Source organism: Hyaena hyaena, unplaced genomic scaffold (assembly GCF_003009895.1).
Source record: "Hyaena hyaena isolate Hyena2069 unplaced genomic scaffold, ASM300989v1 scaffold_1044, whole genome shotgun sequence".
Lineage (NCBI taxonomy): Eukaryota > Metazoa > Chordata > Mammalia > Carnivora > Hyaenidae > Hyaena > Hyaena hyaena.
The window spans coordinates 287,972-301,909 of NW_024081681.1; the positions used below are offsets into that span (position 1 = coordinate 287,972).

The window sequence follows — 13,938 nt, forward strand, 5'->3', positions numbered from 1 at the left end:
GTGAAAATAGAATTATAGAATAATGCCCACCTCACATGGATTTGACTCTATATTTCTGGTTTGGGCCTCTCCCCTTGTCTCTCTTTCCCTAGGTACTGGTTTCTCTTTATGTGGCAGCCACCAGGACACAAGAACGATCCACTCATCACCACCATTTCTCACAACCATTTGATTGTTGATTGTTATTCCTTTAGGTAACACTAGAGGAGATTTGATCAGTTATATAGACCCAATTCTGAGCACAGCTCCCCACATTTGGAATTCACCATGCCTTATGCCAAGGACATTTTCAAACACTGAGGAAGGGAAATATGTCTGATTCATTAATGAGTAATGTACCAGCTTCCTTTCTAACTGGTCTCCCTCAGTGCTTCACATTCTGACTATTCAGTCAGGTTTATCCTATTCCAACCCTGTGCTTGAATACAGCTGGAAAAAGTTGCTAAGCTTATTTTAACTTACGTACTTAGGAAGATGTTTCTCAAGTGTGATTTGTACTTTCATGTTATTCACTGTTCCTGGATTAATTGAAGAAAAACTGGTAGCATTTCTGCACAATCTGAACTATAAAATTATACCTATCCATTAGGGAGAAAATTATTTTTAAGTACTTTTATAGGATTTCAAGCTTCTTAGCACTTTCTTAACAGTGAAAGTTCAGTGTTCACATTTTCAAGAGTAATGAAACATTCTTGTCTGACCTACAGCTTATTAATGGGACAAAAGCCTATCCAATCATTCAGAACTCTGACAGTTCAATGTATTTTCTCAATAGGACTTTTTATAGTATGTACAATGTTAAAACAAATGTCCATTTATTCTTCTTTCCCAGAACTTGAATATTTTCACCAGTCTTAAAAGGACAAAGATGTTTACTAACAGATTATGAATGTATGAAGGATAATCTTAAGAATATAATGAAATTCTTTTCTTTTATCTTTATTCTTACCAGATCAGAGTTGGACAATGGTCTCAGTCATATGTTACAACAAGAAAATGCACAGTTGGCTTTTTCTAACACTACAAATCTATCATTTTCAACTTTTAAAATGTTTATTGGAAGAAGAAAGGATGCAGTATTGGATAAGGATCTGAATAAAACCACTAATTAGGTCTTTTTCAAAGAAATAACATTTGCATAGTATTCAAGCCTCAGTGTTTAGAGGAGCCCCTAAAATATTAATTAATTATAACAAGTGAAAATTATTATTGCGCCAAGTTTAGTTTAACTTGTTTTCTCCTATAGCCACCTATATGTGAATTTTTAATAAGCTTTTTTATCATAAAGTAAGTATACAAATCAATCTAAAGATATTTTTCCTGTTTTAGAAATTTTGTGTCAATGACAGGCTGCCATATATAGTATAACTTTTCTCCACAAATGCATGAATCTTTTCCTTGGTTTTTAATTTTAAAAAAGAAAAGAATACTTACTCCCTTTCACGTAATTATATCTTCATGTGATATTTAAATTATATCTTCATGTGATATTTAAAATCACCCGTTAACAACAGTTTACTGCGTAAAGTTTACTGTACAAATAAGGCTTACTGTATACAGATAATCACTTTGAAAACAGCATGTTTTAGACCCACAGCAACAAAACAACAGAAACAAAATAATCATATATAGTTTTGCAATATCTATGTGCTACAGAAACTGTAAAAATACTGTTCTACCCCAATAGATAAATGTGGTTGGCCAAAATCTTTTCAGTCTGAATTCTGTTAGTAAAAAGAGTAGTTGTTTCCTGATTTTCTTCCATTTGCTTACAACTAGGATTGTCATATAAAATATATTCATGGGGGGGGGGTGCCTGGGTGGCTCAGTCGGTTAAGCATCCACTTTTAGCTCAGGTCATAATCTCACCGTTCGAGTTTGAGCCCTGTGTCAGGCTCTATGCTGACAGCTGAGAGCCTATAGCCTGCTTCAGATTCTGTCTCCCTCTCTCTCTGCTCCTCCCCTGCTCATGCTCTCTCTCTCAAAAATAAACATTAAAAAACTTTTTAAAATATATTCATGGGACATATTTATACTAAAAAGTATTGTTATTATCGGAAATTCAATTTAGCTGGAAATACTATATCTTTATTTGCTAAAACTTAAGTGAGGGTGTGGGTTTGCTCTTCTTTAAAGTGGTAAAGTAATGGTTTCCTTTTTTGTTGTTCTTCCTTAGAATGGAAGGTCCTTACCATGGCCTTTGTCTTGGAGGACAACTTAAGAGGGACTTCAAGAACTTGAGAATGGTTTAGAGAAAACCCACAAATGGCCAGAGTGTGGGAAAATAAGAAATAACAGTATTTAAACTGTGAAAATTAAGGTGATGAAGTAGTCACCAAGTATTTGGAGTGGGCTCACTCACTAGACTGTGCCAAGTTCCTCACTTTTGATGAAGGCAGGCAAAAAACTGGCTAAAACACAACTTAGGATAAGCATGGTAGCCATTTTATTAAATGCCAGTGTATGCTGCATCTATTAATGCCAGTGTCTCATGATTTATCTTTAATCTTCATGATCAACCCACAAGATGTGTATCATTATCCCCACATTTTAAAGAAACTGACACAAGGTATGTAAGAGGTGAAGCCCAGATTCACATCACATCAAATTCAGTCTGACACCAAAGCCCATACTCTTTCCACTATACCTCACCTCTTTTCTAGTAGGTTTTATGAACTTTTGGGAAGACTGTTGTCAAACAAACTAGTCTGTAAATATTAGACATAGGATTGACTCCTGAGTATTCAGATCATTTAAACGTGATGAGAGAAATTGGGAGGGCTGGAAAACTCTCAAGATTTCTTCTGTCATCTCAACTTACTGTTAGAAATCTCTGTCAAAGTAGTATCTGGCTACATTAGGTGGGATTTTTTATATGGTGTGTTGTTTTATCTTTCTAAAGTCAGTTTAGACATTTTTGATGTTCATAACACTATTAAATCTTCAGGTATAAGAATCAAAGGTTCAACAAAGCATGTTTTAAGATTTGCTTTCTCGACAGCCTGATAGATCCATTCACTTTTCAATTTAGGTTATACACTTAGATTTTTACCATTTATCTTGCTGTCTTCAAATCCACAGACTGGATACTTTTTTGAGAGTAGGAACTCTCAGTATCTGGTAAGCTCATGGTATCCAATGAATGTTGACAAACATTTGGCTAATATTGTGTGATATAATATGATTCTTCACATGCAATGAATGTTTATAAATACAGTATTTTAAATGACATCAGGAATCTCCTATTAGGATCTCTTAACTTGGCTTTTATGGGCCTACTTTTAAAGTTAATAGAAATAATCTAAGTGTGGAAAAGGCTTAGAATTTTTTTTTAAGATTTCACTCTTGCAAGTCCTCATGGAGATTTAGCTATGACTGTTTTTATGGCTGCAATTTCCTTCATATGGGGCCTCAGCCATTTTCCATCGTCGTAAATCCCTTTTAAATACTTAAAAGCAGGATTGAAATGTTTTCTGCTTTTTATATCTTGCCTCTTCACTTAGATACGTTATCTCTGTCTTGAGATTACATTATGTAAATATCATAGAAAAAATTTGGAATTTTATGGCAGGAAAAACTAGTAGACCACCTCAGAAATTTTAATTGATAGATGTGTTTCTAAATCCAAAGTGAAATATTTAAATTTATTTTTGAGAGAGAGTGAGAGAAAGAGAGAGAGCGCGCAAAGTGGAGGAGGGGCAGAGAGCGAGGGAGACATAGAATCTGAAGCAGGTTCCAGGCTCCAAGCTATCAGCACTGAGCCTTATGCGAGGCTCGAACCTACAGATGATGAGATCATGACCTGAGCTGAACTTGGATGCTTAACCAACTGAGCCACCCAGGTGCCCCATCAAAGTGATATATTTAAAATAATTATTCAAGTAAATAAGGAAACCTTCTTTGTTCTTTGTTCTAATAAATCAAATATTTTACTTAAAATTGCTTTTATGCACTTGACTTTGTGTTTGAATTCACAGGATTGTAGTATTTTCAACTGGACATTATTTGGTCAGCACTTTTTCAGGAGCAAGGAATAAAAGAATCACAATGAAACTGCTGATGAAAGAGAGAAAGAGAGAGAAAGAGAAAGGAAGGAGGAAAGATTTTACTGGTTTCCATTAATTTAACACATGATGGGCACAGATGCTCAAACAATAACATTGATAACGTGCCTTTCTCCATGTCTGGGTTCTCCTGCCACATGGGTCAGTTTCTTGTTCATGCAGGCTTTCTCCACATAATGGATGCCAAAAGTTGGGCATTGGACACTCTTAAGTTAACATCATTTTTAGTGTGTGTGATCTTCGGAGGAGAGAGGTCCTCTGCAAGTATCTGTACTAAATTTTAAAAAGACTCTGATTGGTCTTGCTTTGGTCACATGCTTATCCTGACCAAGCTCTGCATCAAAGGAAAAGTTCATTGAAAGGCCAATGAACTTGGTTTGCAAGCTCACCTTGTGATAAGGGAGGTAAGGCATGTGATGACAGCCCCATTAGATAGGAGGGGGAGTTTTCAAAAGAGCTGCCAGTAGTAGAGACATTGAGAACTGGGTAGGTAAAAACAAATGTGGTTTTTTTTTTTACGCCTTTTGAATAAAAATATTTTCTAGGAAATGCAGATAATTTAAAACTGCTCAAATTAGCATGATACATGTTTTAAAAGCATTAGAAACAAGAACCATAATGCATGTTTAGTACATTTTGCATAATATTTTCTATGAATCTGTTTCATTATCTGAAAACACAAGAATAATGCTTACCTTATAATTATGCATCAAGATGAGGATGTAACTGATGAGGTTGTAAACTATATAGTACTATTTATATAATTGCAAATTATTATGATTTTAAGAAAATCAGTTCCTAAAGAAAGCAAAGTTATCCCTGTCAAAATCTAGAAAGTTTCTCTTACAAGTGTATTCTGTTACATCTGTGGTGTTTTTTTCCTGAGGAATCAGTGCTCAAATACAGCACACATGTGCTTTGAGATAGGTTTTTGTTGATGAGGACAGTGCCAACAGTAGTAATAGTGATAGGCACAGGTGGCTACTCAATAAATTCTTAGAGAATTAAATATATTTCTGGCAAATGAAAAACCAATGTAAGTTAGTTTAATGAGAAAACTGCAGGGGCGCCTGGGTGGCTCAGTCGGTTAAGCGTCCAGCTTCGGCTCCTGTCATGATCTCATGGTTTGTGGATTTGAGGCTTGCATTGGGCTCTGTGCTGACAGCTAGCTCACAGCCTGGAGCCTGTTTCGGATTCTGTGTCTCCCTCTCTCTCTGACCCTCCCCTGCTCACTCTGTCTGTCTGTCTGTCTGTCTCTCTCTCTCTCTCTCTCTCTCAGAAATAAATAAATATTTTTTAAAAAGAAAGAAAACTGCAGATAGATGGCAGATAGAGTGGAGTAGCTTGTCTTAAGTTTAGGCTGAACTGATATTCCTAGCTAACAGAGTAATCCTCTTTAGAGGAAATACTCCTAAATACCAAGAGTTTAATAGCCAAGGTGCCATTCAGATAATTACTCCCAGGAAATGTTTTGCCAGTGAGATTATCTTAACTATCAACTGAAAAGAAATAAAGAAATGTTTTACGGATGATTCATTTTCACCTGCTATGTGTACAACATTTTAAGAGAATGAATTAGTCAATCTGTTTGAATCATCTTTACATGTACCTTTTAGTAAAGAGCTCAAAGTTGGTTAAATGGCCAGCAGTATTTCAGAAAGAAAGAAAAAACAGAAACAGTAAAAGCATTCTATATTGAAAGCCTGATCCAGGCACATCACAGGAATAAATGTATCAAGACAAAAATATATGAAAAGTGAAAGTATTTCTGGAGTCACTACCAATATAAATATTAAAATTGCTCACACATCCCGATCTGGCCGATTATATAGATAGAAAGGAAAAAGCAATATATGCCAACGCAGTGGCATTGAAGTAAAATATAATTGTAAAAAAAGTCTCAGAGTTGAAAATTATTACAGTTAAAAAATAACTTTGGAGGTCATTAGTTCAGCTCGGGAGTGTGCTTATATTTAATAATCATCTCTTCAAGGAAGGAAAAAAGCTCTGATTTGTAATGTTTGCCAATTTCTGTGGTGTAAATACTCCACGCAAGGCATATTTCAAGGTAGGTCACTGAACTCACAGTTGGGAAGAGAGGCACACAATAGGCTGTCATGAGCCAGAGGGCTCCAGCACATAATGAGTTCAACACTATCGTTTTGCAAATAAGAAAGCAGCTGAGGCCAAAGAAATTGTGTGACTGGCTTTGAGTCATACAACTATTTGGCTGCACTGCCACAAGCAAAACTTAGACTCTCCCCCTCAGGATTGTGAATGTCTTATGAGGAAAAGACCATGACTGATTGATGCCTGCCTGACTCCCCGAGCCTGGTTAAGCTCCCCTTCAGGGACCCCCCCCGCCCCCCCCGCCAAAACCTTTCCACCTTGAGTTTAAACTGTGGTCTGTTTGTCTGTCTCCCCTACTAGTCTGAGATTTCACTGACAATTATAATCACTCCCATATCTCAGATGAGAAAATAGAGTCTCAGAGAAGTTATTTGCCCAAATAGCACACAGACAGACAGCAAATGGTTTTAAACTTTGCAGTCTGTCTCTAGAGCCTGTGCACTTGACTATTCAGCTGCCACTTATTTAACCAGCAGTGTCATCAGGCTACATAGCTTAGTAAGAAATACTTCCAAAAGCTGTCCCTCCTCCATTCCTTATGAAAGACAGACATTTCCTGGAGAAGATCTAGTCTCACCAACACACACCTTTGTTAATGGGGAGGAGACTTAATTAATTGAAATGATCTAGGAAATGGAATGTTTAAGTTTTCTCATTATCTGAGGATTAAACAGAAACCTGTGTTTTAATTAAAAGTCCTATTGTTGACAGTGGGCTCTAGTCCTGGCTTTTGCTTTAATTTTAAAAAATAACCATTCTTTGATTTCTCAATCTGAAAAATGGCTTCACTGTTTGCTATCAAAAGAATGTAAAGAAGATGAAGGAGACAGGATTAACTAACTCCAGGGATATTATGCAATGTTGTGTGTTTTGTTTTGTTTTTTTTGTTAAATAGAAAAAAATATTCCTCCTACCCTACTGCTTTTATGATTTGCCTTCTCATCAAGTGAGATAACAAAAAAGCCCATTAGTATATTTGTACATTTTTTTGGATTTTAGTTAACTGAGGCTTTGTACTGAGAGTGACTTATATACCAACTTTAAGATATGGACCTTATTTTTAAAATAATATAATACCTCAAATTAAAAAAAAAAAAAAGGATAATTTTGAAGCCTCCTTCTAAAAGCCTAAATGAAAAAGTCATTCACCCTCCACATTGTATTAATGGATGTCAACTAAGATGCAAATTGGTCGTAATGCTTTTTTTCTTTTGGCAGTAATGGTTCGTTTATTTTCTTTCTTTATTGTTTTTCCTAAAGAAAATTCAGTGATAAATTATGTAGCAGACTAATGTTCCCAATTTTAGGAGATACACTAATACTATATCAAGAAGTTTGTTTAATTTTTCCGCATAATATATTCTAGAAGTTTTAGACACATATGCAGTTTGTTTGGAATTTAATTTAATTGTGTCTTCTCAGAGGGAAACTTGTCTTAAACCCTTCTTTTCCTCTACTCCTTGTCATTTCCCCCACTATTGCCAAAAATGTGTACTAGTACATTTCAGAACAATGAAAATTACATATGTAAATACCAAGTGCAATACCCTGCATTTATATTTACATACACTATATAATGGTCAAAGCTTTCAAAGATGAGATCTCTTTTTCATACTTAAACCAATTATGTGAGGATATTGGACCCCAGGATTCAGACAGAGGTGGATGAACTAACAAGAGTCCTGTAGCTAGGGAGGGAAAGGACAAGACTCAGGACTCTGATTGTCTAACTAACTTCTGCCCCAGTGCACTCTCCCCTTAGCTCAGGAAGCTGTTTCAGTACTAGGGAAGCATTTAAGAGCCTGGATAGATTCCTGTCAGGCAGACACGGGGTTGAATTTGGTTCTGTGTGACTTTTGGCTAGTTTGCTCATCTGGAAGAAGAGAATAATAATACTTTCTACTTCAAAGGGTGTTTTAGGGACGTCTGGGTGGCTCAGTCAGTTAAGCCTCTGACTCTATCTCAACTCAGGTCATGATCTCCCGGGTCATGAGTGTGAGCCCCTCATCAGGCTCAGAGCTGACAGTATGGAGCCAGCTTGGGATTCTCTCTCCCCTCACTCCCCCAGCCCTGACCCTTCTCCGCTTGTTCTCTCTCTCTCTCTCTCTCACTCACTCACTCAAAATAAATAAAGAAACTTTAAAAAAAAACAAAGGGCGCTTATAAAGCGTAAATCAGAGGGTTTAGCAGAATGCCTGGCACATGGTAAGTGTTCAGTACATGTTATTATTATTATATGACTTATACCTCTTTCAGTTCTTCACCTTAATGTCACTTTGCTTTGTCCTCTGGTCCAGCTAGAATTCTTTCTACTTGAAAAGAAAGCCACAACACGTTGTGTTTTATCTTAGGAGCCCTTGGACCTATTATGCAATCCTTCTTTTCATTTCCTGTTGACCTGTTTTTGCATGCCTTACTGTAGCTATTCTAAACCTGTTTCTCTACTGTGAAGAACCTAGTCCCTTTTCTGAAACCATTACTTTTAGTGATGGTCATTTACCCTAATTTATTTTTAGAATGTTGAGATCATATTCCCTGAACTCCTTCAGTGTCTCTGTACTTAATCTTACTTCATCTGACTAATCCTCACCTGCTGTCTCAGAAAAAGTGATGTCTCTTAATGTTCTAGGCTCTTGGAAATGCCTCTTTTTGCTCTTTTGGAATATTGCACCAACAATTTTTATCTCCCCCATTTGCTTTCCTTGGTTTCCCCACTTCTCTGAGCTCAACAACTTGCAGTTCTGGCCATGCCATATGCTCTCTCCTGCCTCTGTATCTTTGCACAAACTGCTCATAATCATGATAATTCAAAGTACAAGTTATGCCTCCCTCTCTTAATGCTTTTAGCTTTGGTTAGTACTAGGAAGGATATTATAATGCTGTGTATTCTTGTTATTTGTGTATGTGTGTTGTCTCTCGACCACACTGTAGGTTTACTGAAGAATAAGTGCCACATCCCATTTCCATAGTGCAAGCACAGAACCATGCACATACTAGTTGTTAGATTTTGTAGAGCTAAGGTTAGTCTTTGGCATAGTTATAATGCCTAGTAAGTCTTTAAAGGTTCCTTTTGTCCTGTCAGAATTATGCAGTAAAACAGGAGGGGAAAGAGTAATAGCTATTTGGTTTCTATTCCTTCTAAGTCCTCTCCTTTCTAACCTACCACCTTGCTTTCAACTTTTATTTATTTATTTTTAGATTTATTTATTTTTGAGAGACAGTGAGACAGAGCGTGAGCAGGGGAGGGGCAGAGAGAGAAGGAGACACAGAATCCAAAGCAGGCTCCAGGTCTGAGCAAGATTTCAGCGCAGAGCCTGATGTGAGTCTCGAACCCACGAACTGTGAGATCATGACCTGAGCCAAAGTCAGGCACTTAACCAACTGAGCCACCCAGACGCCTCTTGCCTTCAACTTTTATAGGTAGAACTAACAATGTTTGTAACCTGTGTACCTTAAATTTTTCAAAACTGAAAAACAAATATACTCGTTGAAAACTAGTTAGAAATAACTGTCCATGTGCATACAATGGAATGTTAAAATAATGTTCTTTTTACTAAATAGCTTTTGACTTGTTAAAAAACAATATGTTGTTTTTCTCTGAAAAATTTTAGGACTTTAGACATGAACATTTTATTTTATACATTTTCAGCTTGTTGTTTTTATGTTTCTAGTGATCTTAAGCATTTGTCTATCCAAAACAATAGGTCAGCTATAGCCAAATTATAACCATACCTTTCCTCTCCACACAAAATCCTATAAACAGCATGTGATCATATTGCTTCTAGAATTTATGATTGTTTTCTTCCAAAAGGAAGCTAAATTTAGCCTACTAATTCTACATGCTCCCAAGAAAACAATGCCTGCTGTGATTTCTAGAATAAATGAATCTGAACCACAGTTCCTTTACTTGACTGAGAAAGCTTAAATATCAACCTAGTCATTAACCACAAATATTAAACCACATTAAACAACCAGCAAGGGGTTAAGAAAGAAATTTGCTATTTCTGATTTCATTGCTAAATGAGTCTAACTTAGTTGCTGTATTGTCTTTAATACTGAACATTGTTTGCATCTCATAATGGTTCTCTAAAATTACTCGTTCTGGCTTGAGTTCTAAAATTAAACTATGTAGAGTCATGTCCATCTGCACAATGCATCTTTATGTGAAACCAGCTAGAGTTTTTCTTTTTCACTTGATGTAAAAATTCCAGTTAGGAAGCTTTGTTTCTAATGGTTTAACTGGTGTAGTTCTTTCTGTTTCTTTGTTTCTAATGACAACTAAACTGTTCTCGCCTTGAACATGTTTTGGCAGATATGCTTCTCACCATGAAGGCCCCTGCTGTGCTTGCACCTGGCATCCTTGTGCTTCTGTTGACCTTGGTGCAGAAGAGCTCTGGGGAGTGCAGAGAGGCACTAGTAAAGTCTGAGATGAATGTGAACATGAAGTATCAGCTTCCCAATTTCACTGCAGAAACGCCCATCCAGAATGTTGTTTTACACAAGCATTATATCTACCTTGGTGCAGTTAACTATATTTATGTTTTAAATGACAAGGACCTTCAGAAAGTTGCTGAGTACAAGACTGGGCCTGTGCTGGAACACCCTAATTGTTTCCCATGTCAGGACTGCAGCCACAAAGCCAATTTATCAGGTGGTGTTTGGAAAGATAACATCAACATGGCTCTACTTATTGACACGTACTATGATGACCAACTCATTAGCTGTGGCAGTGTCCACAGAGGGACCTGCCAGCGACATGTCCTTCCACCCAGCAATACTGCTGACATACAGTCAGAAGTTCATTGCATGTACTCCCCACAGGCAGACGAAGAGTCCAGTCACTGTCCTGACTGTGTGGTGAGTCCCCTGGGAACCAAAGTCCTGATATCTGAAAAGAATCGGTTTATCAACTTCTTTGTGGGCAATACCATCAATTCCTCTTACCTTCCAGATCATTCATTGCATTCGATATCGGTGAGAAGGCTAAAGGAAACGCAAGATAGCTTTAAGTTTTTAACAGACCAGTCTTATATTGATGTTCTACCTGAGTTCAGAGATTCCTACCCTATTAAGTATGTCCACGCCTTTGAAAGCAACCATTTTATTTATTTTTTGACAGTCCAGCGAGAAACTCTAGATGCTCAGACTTTTCACACACGAATAATCAGATTCTGTTCTGTAGACTCTGGACTGCATTCCTACATGGAAATGCCTCTGGAATGTATCCTCACGGAAAAGAGAAGAAAGAGATCCACAAGGGAGGAAGTGTTTAATATTCTCCAGGCTGCATATGTCAGTAAGCCTGGGGCCCACCTTGCTAAACAAATAGGTGCCAACCTGAATGATGACATTCTCTATGGAGTGTTTGCACAAAGCAAGCCAGATTCTGCTGAACCAATGAATCGCTCTGCCGTCTGTGCATTCCCTATAAAGTATGTCAATGAATTCTTCAACAAGATTGTAAACAAAAACAACGTGAGATGTCTTCAACATTTTTATGGACCCAACCACGAACACTGCTTTAATAGGGTAAGTCACATTTATTTCCCACTTATAAATTATAATGTATAAGTAGAATAAGTAGAAAAGAATATCAAAGGCTTTTTGGTGCTTGATAAATGACCTTTATCCAAAATATTTATACATTCTTTCCAAGAAAATTTAAATATTGACTCTTCTTTTAATTATAAAATCATAGCATGAGAGAAATTAATGTGGTTCTAAAAGAAAATATGTATTACAGTTTGGGCTTACGTGTTTGTCAACACTTCAGATTTTTTTTTAATGTTTATTTATTTATTTATGAGAGAGAGAACACAAAGGGGAGGGACAGAGAGAGAGAGAGAGAGAGAGAGAGAGAATCCAAAGCAGGCTTCAGCCTCTGAGCTGTCAACACAGAGCCCAACATGGGGCTTGAACTCACGCACTACAAGGTAATGACCTGAGCCGAAGTCAGATGCTTAACCGACTGAGGCACTCAGGTGCCCCAACACTTCAGATTATTAAACTTATTTCTCATAGAAGTTTTAATAGTTCTGGTCAGATTTACATAAAGTAAACACATAAAGTAAAGTAACACAACAGCAGTTCCTGTAAAACACAATTATGGAGATTCAATGCAGTCTTTACAACATTTAGAATAAGAAGCTCAAGTTAATTTTTGGAGTTTTGAAGGCATTTTCCTTATAAGGCCCCATTCACTCACTGATATACAAATAAATGCTTTACATTCTGAGCGTTACCTGAAAATTAACCAAAACCAAACAAACAAAAGATCTCTTCTAGAATGTTGGTAAATAAAATTTTTAAATCTGCTAATACACTTCTCTGAATAACTTAGAAAACTAGAGGAAATTTTTGCTCCTAAATCCTTCCTTTGGAACTTGCATGGACTTTCTACTTGAATGGACATGTTCTACCACCTTCTAGTTAGGTACTTTTACCAGGTTGTTATCAATGCTTGTTTAAGCCTACATGAAATGATACTTTCACAGGAAGTGCTAGGAACAGTCTCTTGCTTTGATTTAGATGTTGATTCAGATGTATATATCAGCTATCCCCAGGGGGGTTATCCTATTAGCAATCAGATCACTCGGTGCTAGAAGAAGAACACGGAAACAAGAGTTCATTGTGGCTTTAGGCTTTTTGGTTTGGACCCAGATTGAACATGTGAACCTGGCTACTCCTAACATAATGACCCCTAGTGATCATAATTGGATGAACAAATAGTATTGCTTTTCTGAAGATGGTTTGACTTTGGAAATCCACATCTCTCTACTCTAGTAGCTTTCAGTTTCAGAAATAAGGTTGAAATTGTAAGCAGGAAAAACATTAAACATATCCTTGAGGAAAGAGAGTATATAATTTGCTGAAGCGTACCAAAGACATATGAATTCAGAAACATTTGGTTCACTTTTGCTGAAACGTCTGGGATACTTCCCCAAATGGAAACTCCAAATAACTGCTTAATAAAGCTAGAAAATGCTGAGAAAATGAATTCATGTTTTGGTGAACTAAAGACATAACTTCCCTCCTCACCCCTCCAAAGTCTAGGAATAAAAAATAATATGCATGCATAAATCCCAAATAGTACTTATTTCTCCCTGCATCCATATCGTATATGTTACAAATTCTATAAGAAGCAATAAAGATGCCTCATGAGGCTGCCCCTTTCTTTCACTAGAAAATACAAAAGAATGAAGGAAACAAAAGAACTTTCAGAAACTTGAAATTAGGGGGAAAATGTAATATTAATACTATTCCAGAGAAAACACTTTCTTTGTATCCAATAAATTACAACAGAAACACGAGTTTTTAAAGATTCTATTAGAAGTTCCTCCAGGGCCTCTAAAGCACATGACTTTGCTATTTAAATCTTGTTCTATTGAAAATTAAAAAGAGACTTTACCTTATAAAGGTATATTGATATCTCATTTCATTATTTTATTTTGTACGTTTTAGCCCCCCACCATGTAAAAAACTTCTCAATTCTAGAAATTCTCAAAATACACTTAAACTTTTTTTTTTTAATCCCTTTCACTCTCTTAGTGTTTTACAAGGGAAATAAAAAGGCAATATTATCCAGTGAAACTCAGGTCAGTTTTAGCATGCAGGGAAAAAATGCACAAAATGCACCAACTGCACCTGAAATCATTATCATTCCCATTGCAAAATTCTTGTGGAAAACAAGATGGAGCTTGCCAGCATAGTCTTCTTATGAGGGAAGCCAAGTTTTGCACTGGCT

The 13,938-nt window shown here is 36.6% G+C and overlaps 1 protein-coding gene across 2 annotated transcripts in view; it reads left to right on the forward strand.

Annotated features, from left to right (window-relative positions):
• MET (MET proto-oncogene, receptor tyrosine kinase) overlaps positions 1-13,938 on the forward strand; it is a 110,804-nt gene that overhangs the window by 16,730 nt on the left and 80,136 nt on the right. For both annotated transcript variants that reach the window (XM_039222057.1, XM_039222056.1), the window contains exon 2: positions 10,507-11,723. In XM_039222057.1, the coding sequence (XP_039077988.1) occupies positions 10,509-11,723 (1,215 nt within the window). In that variant the 5' untranslated portion in view covers positions 10,507-10,508. The remainder of the gene's footprint in view (positions 1-10,506; positions 11,724-13,938) is intronic.